Source organism: Falco cherrug, chromosome 11 (genome assembly GCF_023634085.1).
Source record: "Falco cherrug isolate bFalChe1 chromosome 11, bFalChe1.pri, whole genome shotgun sequence".
NCBI classification, from domain to species: Eukaryota; Metazoa; Chordata; class Aves; order Falconiformes; family Falconidae; genus Falco; species Falco cherrug.
Genome location: NC_073707.1, coordinates 33613719 through 33623339, shown reverse-complemented (window position 1 = coordinate 33623339; position 9621 = coordinate 33613719). Strand labels below are relative to the sequence as shown.

The 9621-nt window shown below is 43.8% G+C and overlaps 2 protein-coding genes across 21 annotated transcripts in view; one reads left to right on the top strand and one right to left on the bottom strand.

The window, feature by feature from the left end:
- The window catches only part of MED12L (mediator complex subunit 12L), a 150413-nt gene that overhangs the window by 65563 nt on the left and 75229 nt on the right, over positions 1-9621 (top strand). The window lies entirely within an intron of this gene.
- On the bottom strand, positions 6272-8186 carry GPR87 (G protein-coupled receptor 87). The gene is made up of 2 exons (XM_055723488.1): positions 8129-8186; positions 6272-7433 (listed from the first exon to the last, which is right to left on the bottom strand). Exons 1-2 carry the CDS (start codon positions 8184-8186, stop codon positions 6397-6399), a joined length of 1095 nt encoding a protein of 364 aa, XP_055579463.1. The 3' UTR covers positions 6272-6396.

The following is a 9621-nucleotide window of genomic DNA, read 5'->3' as shown; positions in this document are numbered from 1 at the left end:
AAAGGGTGGGCAGGATGTCTCAGCTCTGTGTACAGTTTCACTTCATTGGAATGACTCTAAACAGCAAGGCAAACTGGAGGGTCACTTTGTTATGCAGACATGGATATTTTCTCAAAATGCCAGCGAAATTTAATGTTTAAGGATCTAAACAGGTGTTATTTCCAAAGGGTTAGAAAGCAAGCAAGTGAGCATGATTACTAAGGAAGACCCCTGCTGTATATTGTATAATTTTGGTGGCTTAAAGGCAAACTGATAATGTATTTTACCGTTAGCTATACAAGTCTTTTTTTCCCCCCAAATCCAAAATTCACTTCTGCTGGTCTAGCTGGCATTTTGTTAAGAAAATAATTCTAACTTTTTGTCTGAGCTCAGTGCCTATGAAAAGAGACTTTTTTTGTAGTCCTGCTGATGGACTTGTGTATCGGAACTGGAAGATATACACACACATAGACAGACATGGGAGAAAACTGATGGCATATCAGAGCATGTCTGGTGACTGGAAGGGCAGATGGTGGTAGTGTGGATCTTCATGTGTCTGATGGCAGAAGTACAAGTTGGGGTGGCAGCTCTTGAAGCCTTTGCGAACAGGAATAGGGGTGACATTCAGACTTGGTTTTTTCTAAATGAAAGATCTTACACCAAACCATTGCCCTATATAAGCAGTATCTCTGGCTACTAATCTTACAGGTCTGCACCCCATTATCAAAACCTTCTAATTAAGTAGTCAGTGCTTCCAACCCCACTAAATGTGAAAACACATAGATTGTTTTGTATCTGTGGCCAAGCTTTTTGAATTGATAAAAGCAGGATGAACAAGATAAATATTTTTATAGAATAATCCTACTAAAAGGCATGCTAACTACAAAAGTACTGCAGGACTTCTGGATTTTGTGTCTTCCTGTAGCAAAGCTGCTGGCAAATATTTCCTGCACAGGGTCCAGTGGGGAGAGCTGAGAACACGGCTGAGACACATTTAAATAATCCCAGTCACAGTTGTGCTAGTTACACAATTATGATTGCTTGATTCATGAGATTGTGGTGTGCGTCGGTACAAAGATGTTCTAAAGATTTTTTAGAACTTTTGGGGTTTTAGTTTCCTTTTTTAAGATTCCTAGGAAGCTGCAGTGATGGAAAGCTACAGTAAAGTTTATTCTAAAGAAACCTCAAAAGTAAAGAGCATAATGTATGTAGTGACAAAAATTCTGCACAGATAGCAGTCTGGAGCTGTCTCTTAAGTACATGTTCAAATAACATTTCTTCCAAAATAACCCCATGGCATGGAGAGTTCTGGCTGGGCTACTCAATTACAATTTAATGCAAAGCCTCCTAAATGAAGAAAAAGAGAAACAAAAACAAATATTCATGAATTGTGTGCTCCTTGCGTTCTTGGGTCTGATCTGCTGTCATGCCTCCACCTGGAAAACCCTGTTTCACTTATAGGGTCCTATAAAAAATGGGAGTCTCAGACTGCACAACCAAAATTTACATATGCCTATGTCCACACGTGGTTCTCTGAAGTGACAGTAATAGATCAAGGCCTGAGACTTTTCCTACAAACTTTCTTGTACTCTTTTCTTTAAAGAAGAACTTTTAAGGACTAAAATTCCATGTCAAATCCAGACAAATTATAGTTATCTGGTACTTGGGGAGTAGGAGATTGTTTTATAATTCATTTTTAGCCCTGGGAAAATATTTCACAAATGCTATCATCAAAGAACTGTTGTATATGTAAGTGTGTGCAAAAAACAGTGATAAAGGATTATCACACATACATCCTGTCAAGATAAAGTAAACTTATTTTGGGGGTTATTTTACAGTGAAGTGTTGTATGCATCCAAGCTGTCAGGCTTCAGAGCAGAGACTCATTTTGGCTGGCCTGTGTGCTGGGAGTGCATGGCTGCATCGTCTCTTTGTGGTGCAGGAGTTCATATGGATGCCCCACTGCTCCCTTGTGGGCCTACACTTCCCAAAACTACTGGTTGCTTTATCTCTTTGGTTCCCTGGAAAGGGTATCTTTGGGTTGATCTTTGAAGGGCATCACCCCGGGTGCAGTTGCTTTGGATAGTAGATTTTTTGGTAGTAAGAATCCATACTAGGGAACAGCAGTACTGTTCCTCTTAGGAGGAGATCCTATCTAAATGCAGCCTTTAGTTAAAAAATGAAGTGGGTAGTGAGAAAGTGTAGTATGTGCTTGTGCACATCCTGTAAGGGGAGTATGCTGCATGCTAGAAGAGATGTGGGTGGCCATCTGATCATGTTTTCAGCAGTCACTGAGCTTACCATTTGGTGTGCAGGCTTGCCTGCTGTGCAAGGGGAGAATCCTGCACACCTGGTCTGCAGTCTCCTTGCCTGGCCTTTGTGGTCCCTGGTTACGGACAAACAGGCATGTTTTCACTGAAGTATCTCTTTGGGCTTTGCTGGAGTTGGGTAGGTAGTCCACCACCTGCCTGGAAAAAGGTTACAATTCTGAGAGGGGTTCAAGCTCTCTTGCTCTGCGTACGTATGATGAATCCTATAGAGTGTGTCTGTGTGTACATACATTACACATAGAAATACTCTGCTGTACTATATATTGAAAATATTGTCTAGGGAGTCAGGATATTTCAGTTTAATCTTAGGTGTGTGCTTATTCTGTGATCTGCTTCTGATAGGACTTAGTTCAGTGAAGTGTGTGGGAGACAGACTCAACTGTCTGTTGTTTACGGTGAGGAGGAGCTAGAGCATGCTGAGAATGGAAGATCCTGGGTGAAACCAGGTATCGGGGAGACTGGTGGAAGCGCATAGCCTGTCTGTGGTTGAGCAGCCTTAAGTCTAGCAGGCCATGAGCATCAGTTCCAATGGTGCAATTGGCAAAGGTTTCTGAGCAGTAGTGGGCAATGAAGGTGGGAAGAGCCATCTTTACCTGTAGCACCGTTACTCTGCAAATAGCCTGTCCACTAGTAACAGGCTTAGCTGTAGTCCCATCTAGTAAGGGGTGCAGTTGTTCACAGTTTTGACTGCGCAGTCTAACATCTCTCTCCAAGCAGATGTAAAACCTGTTGTAATGGGTCTGCATGCCTTCTTGCAAGACAAAAGGTGGTTTTGGGTAAATCAAGATAAGCTTTATATTACATAGAAAAATTCAGCTCAAGAAATTAATACTGGAGAAGACTTTAAGAAAGTAAAAATACAATGATACCTATCTGTCTTGCGTGCTGAGCCCATGGAGCACATCAGGGAATGTGCAGTAGCATGACCCAACTGCCTTAGCCTTACTGTGGGGTAATGTGCACGTGGACAGGAGGGCACAAAGTGGGGAAGTTGCAGCCTCATAAGTAAATAAGCTTGTTACTGGGAGATGTTGTGTAGCCATATCCTCTAGTGGAGAAGACAAGCTGTGTGTACCTGCCTGTTCCTGTAGCCTTGGGAGTGTTGTCAAAGTGTTAAAAGGGGAATAGGTGCAAAGCAGAGACCAGTGGTGTATGTGTATATATGAATTTAATGTGCTAATTATTGAGCACAATTTAACAAGCCATACACCTTTCTGTGATTTGATTTACTATTACTTACAATGTAAAAGGGAGACCAGATGCACTTGGTCTTTATTTTCTTTAACCACATAAGACCTAATAAGGGAGTCTTTGGTTATTAATGCCTTTGTCTATGTAACTGATCTCCAGTCCTAAATATTACAATTTCACAAAACCAATGCAGTGTGCTGTTCATTTACGAGAATTTAAACTATGCAACCCAGTTCCAAAAGTGGCTCTCTTCATTTGGTTTTGTATGTGCATAGACCCCTAAGAGTTCAAAATGGCAAACTTTATCCCAGAACTAGTCTTTGAGGTTGTGTGTGAACATAGTTTTCTACAGAGCTGATTGGAAAGCAGGGTTTATTCTGTGGTATTTTAGCCATTTAAAGTATTTTTATTTAAAGTAGGATAAATATACAAAATATCCTATCTTCCTTTCCAGAAATGATCTCCCCTGAACAATGTAAGTTGTTTCAGAATACTTGCATTAATCCAAATATATTATCCAAACATGATCTTACACTTAAACTTTTTCATTATGTATAAAACAGAATCTAAAACTAAACTGTTAAAAAACCCCAAAGCCAACCCCTTGTTTCAGCAGAAAACTTCATCATGCAGTGTTCCAATGCAGTATTTTGCTTGTTACTTGAATGCTGCATTTTCAGGATTTTCTTGTCAAAATGTTTTTGTTAAAAGGAAGTCCTTATGTGAGTAAAGTGCTTGCTGATGGACTATTGCCATCTTCTGTTTGCTCAATTGCACTACATTGCACAAGATACATATAAAAATTGATTGTTCAAAACACCTGTCAGTTCCTTGCAATTTGTATTTTTTAGGTTGGCTCTTTATTTTTTGTATGAGCAGCTTTTACTCCAAACGATTCTGCTTTAATCCCCAGTGAAGTACAGGACAACATGATTCATATAAACATTGTTCTGTTTATAGGATTAAATACAAACACATCCTTGTAGCCTCAGCTCTGTAGTGGACAGGCTGAGTGGCCAAACTTACCCTCCCTGCTGATTTCTGCGGTGCCGCAGAGGGTGCCTGGGGAGGTGGCAGGGCAAGGGGAGGAGGTGTCGGGGCTGTGCAGCGCAGTGTTTGAGCCTGGGGCTGTCCCTGCTCCGCTCCTGCCCGGGCTGCTCCTGGAGCGCTGCGAATTCATGGTCGTGTTAGCCAAGAGCGACTGAATTCATGCTCCTGGGGGTGGCTCCCCACACCTCTGCAAGTCCTGCTCCCAGCCCTTGGGGAGCTCGTCCCTGGGGAGCCCGTGCTCACCCTGTCCCTGCCTTCTGGGCTGGAGCCCCTGGCTGAGCTGCTCTGAGCTTGCTGGGGAGCACTGGAGGCAACCGTGGCCCGTGCCCTTTGGTGGGAGATGGCCTCCTTTGAAGAGTGCAGCTATGAAAGGAGAAGGAACTTGTCTTTTTGCCTCTGCCTTGCCCTGAGAGGTCCCTGCACCATGTCCTGGGGTAGAGGAGCTGCTGGAGCAGCCTTGGACCCTGTTGTGGCTCTCACCACCATGTTCGTGTGGGTGCCCCAGCCAGCTTGGCTGCCTGCCCCGCTCTGCCATGACGAGCTGGTGCAGAACCAGCTCGGGAATGTGTGCACAGCAGTTGCGACAAGCGGTGCCCTTGTTGTTAACAAGTCTGGAGTACCTGCCAGAATCACACTGAAACGACTTGAGGTCTCCCAGCCAACAGAGCTCTAGTGGGGACTCTCCAGGGCTTGGTTTCTTCTTTTAAATAATGTAGCTGTTAGTCAACACTTTGTCCTGTAGCAGCTGCTGTGTTGGCCTTTTATTATTCCTTTTTTATTTTTGCCTTGATTTTGGATCCTCTCCTTTAATATTTCCTCTGCTCTGGTTGTGTGTACCATGTTGTAAAATAATACCATAAAGGTGTTGCCTGAGCTGCCCTCCAAAAATGAATTTCACATGCTTATTGCACACTATTATTGTTTCCAAGAATTGAAAGCAGCTGAAGTTATAAATAATTTTGAATTTAAAAAAAATCCTAATGCTTCAAGTCTTATTTGTGTTGTATGAGGCAGGCATAGAAAGTGCTGGGAAATGGAATTTTCAGTTTGATGTTGATTGCTTAGTCTTGTCACATGCAAGTCTGTCAAGGGACACTTCTTGTTGTGCCCTCACTTAGAATGAGATTAATGGGAATTAAAAGCTGTTTTAACAGTCTCTTTCTTTGTTTGGTGGGTTCTGGCCTTTTTTCTTTTCTTTTTTTTTTTTTTTTTTTTTTGAGATGAGACTTAAACGAGGGTCGTGTGTAAATTTTTTATGTTTGGTATTTTGAAAGGGGTGAGAAGCACTTTGCTAGGTTTGATCTGTGGACGAGATGGTGCTGCCAGTGCCATGAACGCCCGAGAGGGAAAGCTGAGAGGTGGTCGGCCAGCAGCAAAACACTTTTGGCAGACCGAGCCCCATGGCTGCCCTGCCAATGGGCACACAGGGGTCTCCACAGGAGCATGGGCCGCCTCTTCGCCTTCACCTGCTACAAGCCCTTCTGCAGCCATCCACTGAACCCCGAGGATGTTGGATCCCACTCCAAGGCCAGAGCTTGTCCATCTTGGCTGGGGCCTCCTGGAGCTCCTGGTTTCTGAGCTGAGGCATCCTTAGCTTGTGCTGGCCTTTAAAAAACCCCCACCCACCCACCCAAAACAACCCCCAAACCCCCTCTGAAGTGAACGTGATCTCTGTGTGGATTTAAGCTTTTGAATTTTGAGATGGATGTTAGTAAGCTGCAATGGAAAATCTGTGTATGTCTGCACGTTCCTTAATGAACTTCCATGGTCAGATACTCAAAGATACCTTTTATTTACATGATATACATACACCCTTGCAAATTATCAAAAGTCTGTGGGTGTGGCTTCAGACATCAGTGTATTCATGGTATATGCGCACTTCTGATCTTCTAACACTCTGAAGTGATCTGATACTCTCACTTCTGGTTCTCATATTTGATTTTCTAAACAGCCTTCGTGAGAATGATCTACACATGAAAAAGTAAATTATTGGATCCAGACAGACATTGCATGCGGACAGGAACAGTGTCATTTCCTTACAATAATACAAGATTTTATGTGCAGAGTCATCTAAAATTTTATCTAGATGGCTGAAAGTAAAGGGTATTCTGCACAAATGATATGGCAGAAAGCAAGTGAAAAATACAGCCACGACAACCCTTATACTTTGATTATGCTTTCTCTTTCTGCTTGATGAGCTAATGAATTGTTTGCTCGATTTATAAATGTACCTGGATATCGCAATGTAGCATCCTATCAGTACTATCAGCACCACTACAAACATGCAGGTGTTGATGTAAATGACAGCTGTGTGCCACTTGACTCCCAGTGGAGATTTCAGCTTTATGCAGTCATCTATGTTCTTCTTTGTTGGGTAGCCATTTGTAAGAATCAGGTTTGGTAAAGCTAGGAAAGCCATTACAACCCAAACGCAGGCAGATAAGATCTTGGTGAAAGTGATGCTATACATCCTGGAGTCTCCAAAAGGCTTCACTACTTTCAGGTAGCGGTCAATGCTGATGAGTCCGAGGAACACAATTGTGGTGTACATGTTTGTGTAAAACAGAACTGTGGTGTATCGGCACAGGAAGGAGTTGAAGTGCCATGGTCCCAGCTGTGAGTCCTGGATTATCTTGAATGGGAACGTCAGTGTCATTAGAAGATCTGCAACCACAATGTTTTTGAGGTAAAATATAAAACTTGTTTTATTTCTTATGTGGAAAAAAATCCACACTGCTAGGCCATTCAGCAAGATGCTTGCCAGGAAGATGATGAGGTAAAGCACAGGCAAGACGATGGTGGTGAATTCGTTGTGTGTGGAGTTCCCAAGTAAGCCTGCTGTGGAGTTGGATGAGGTACTGTTGTCTTGGCTCAGACGATCATCTGTGTGAATGAGGGAAAAGAAGTTTAAAGTATGTTTCTAGTGTTCTACAAACGGGGCCATTCTAGAGCCACCCTCTAGAAAATGTCCCATCTCTGGGCAATTCTGGAGGCTGCTCAGATTAACCAGCCTGGAAAACCTAGGTTTTAAAACAGTGCTCTGAAGTAATGCACGTGTCAAACAAATGGCTTGCTAGCCTCTGAGCACAGCATCTGTGCTTCCTGCTGAAATACAAGGGTGCTTTGGCACATAGTTTGACAGCAAAAAAAAATGCAGGGTGTGAGTGTGTATATATTCCCAAGGTTCCTGTGCTGCCCACAAGCTCCCTGCCTGGCCTTCCTGCTGCCCTGAGGAGACCAGAAAACCCAGCTCGATGGGTGAATGCTGCTTGGCAGCTCAGGTGAGGCCCAGGCTGGGTGCTGTGCTGTGTGCGGGGCTGGTCCCTGCCACGGGCTGCTGTGGCTGTGCCATGGCAGCCACCCGCTCCACTGCAGCACGGGGATGTGCTCCATGGGCACAGCGGGTGTGCCATTTTCGGGGGGCTCTGGTTGGCGCTGGCTGCCATGCGGCAGGGGCGATTTGTGCACATAAACATTTCTTTGCAATATTTGAAGAAACACGGAGGGAATTCTCTGTAGAGAGAGCCAGTGAATCCAGTTAGCGAAATGTGAGAAGGATTTGAGATCCCATAACCCACCTGCCATCCAGGTGGAGCTGGGCGCTCCCTGCTGCAGGATGGGGTCTGCAGTGACCATCGTACTGCATGGGGTGTGGGTGGGTGCAGCCGTGTGCCAGCACATCGGGGATGAACTATTAATCACAATTACAGGGTGTCAGCTGTTGTCTGTCTTGACAGAATGCAACTCATGAGCCAAGGCAATCTGTTTACCTAAGGGATAGGACTCTGGATCCAGCGACTCTTCAGGCTTATTAAAACACTCATTTAAATCTTAGTTTACTGAACTGTATTTAAAAATCAGTCTCTAGAGATTTTAAGATTTCATGTGTAAATGTTTGTGAAAATACTTGATTTGTCTCATAAAACTGTATCACATTTTATTTCAAATTGTTCATACTCTGAACTTGGCTGGTGTGGTAAACCGGGACTGACACCCACAGTGGCAGCACTCAGCAGTATTTAGACAGCCTTTACTGAAATGACTGGCTTCTTTAAAATGTTGGTAGGAACTGACGGTAATACAGTAAACACATCTCAATCGCGAAATTTCCAACAGTATTTTACCTGGCAGTTTTCCATAAGACAAATTGTACCCCATCATTTGTGTTGCTGTAGGTTTTCAGCTGAAGTGCTTTTCAGGAGTCCCACTGGCAGCTGTAGATCCAGGATGCGGCATGAGCAGTGCCAGCATTATGTTCTGGGGAAAATAAATGGGAATTAAATCCAAAGCAAAACAGAAGACCCCACCTTTCTCTCCCCAGCATGGCAAAAGCTTTGTGAAATAGGCATCCTCTAGAATTCCCAGTGAAAGGGCTGAGGTGTGCTGATGGCCAGTCTCTGGATGCTGCACAGCTGTTCTGCTATTGAGGTCTTCATTGCCACATCTTCACTGACAGCTGGGCATCCACTGCATCATTGCAGGCAGTCCTGCCACATTAGTTTTCATAAGCCTATCAGGTTTACTGTGTACAACTATTTCCCTTTCTCCACTTCACTAACAAAACTGTGCTGGAGCCTTATTGCTATACTTAGCAACATTATTCTAATTTCCAGCCCAACTGTCTCTGTGGACACTTTCATATATTCTTGTACCAGTTCCTTTCATTTAAAGAACCCATCTCCATATCTGATACTTAGCCCTGTGTGTGCTTCTTGCTCTGCTGAGACTTCGCTTACTGTGGTGAAGCAAGCCCAGACCCTTCTTGTATTTCTGCAAGACCTGAAGATACCAGCCGTTCTCTGTATCTGCTCCAGTTAAGATAAGCTTCCTTAAATCCCACAGACAAATACTGTGCACTGTTTTACAAATGGGGTTTAAGAAAATCTTGTTTCATGGTGATTGGGTTCTTTGTCGCCACTGAAACACTTCATTTAATGTTTTCTGCGATCTTACTTCCTCAGTTCCTCCTTAGGTCTGCATCAGGTACGTGACAAATGGTTGTGCTGGGATCAGCTCTGACACGCTGTCTTTCCCCTCGGTGCTTTGCAGAGATCGGTGCCAGTGTGCAGCC

Bases quoted from the DNA above. Each gene is read 5' to 3' on its own strand.
- GPR87 (XM_055723488.1), bottom strand. From the start codon at position 8,186: ATGGTCACTGCAGACCCCATCCTGCAGCAGGGAGCGCCCAGCTCCACC. The intron at 7,434-8,128 runs GTGGGTTATGGG...TCATTCACACAG, and splicing joins CAGCTCCACCTGGATGGCAG to ATGATCGTCTGAGCCAAGAC.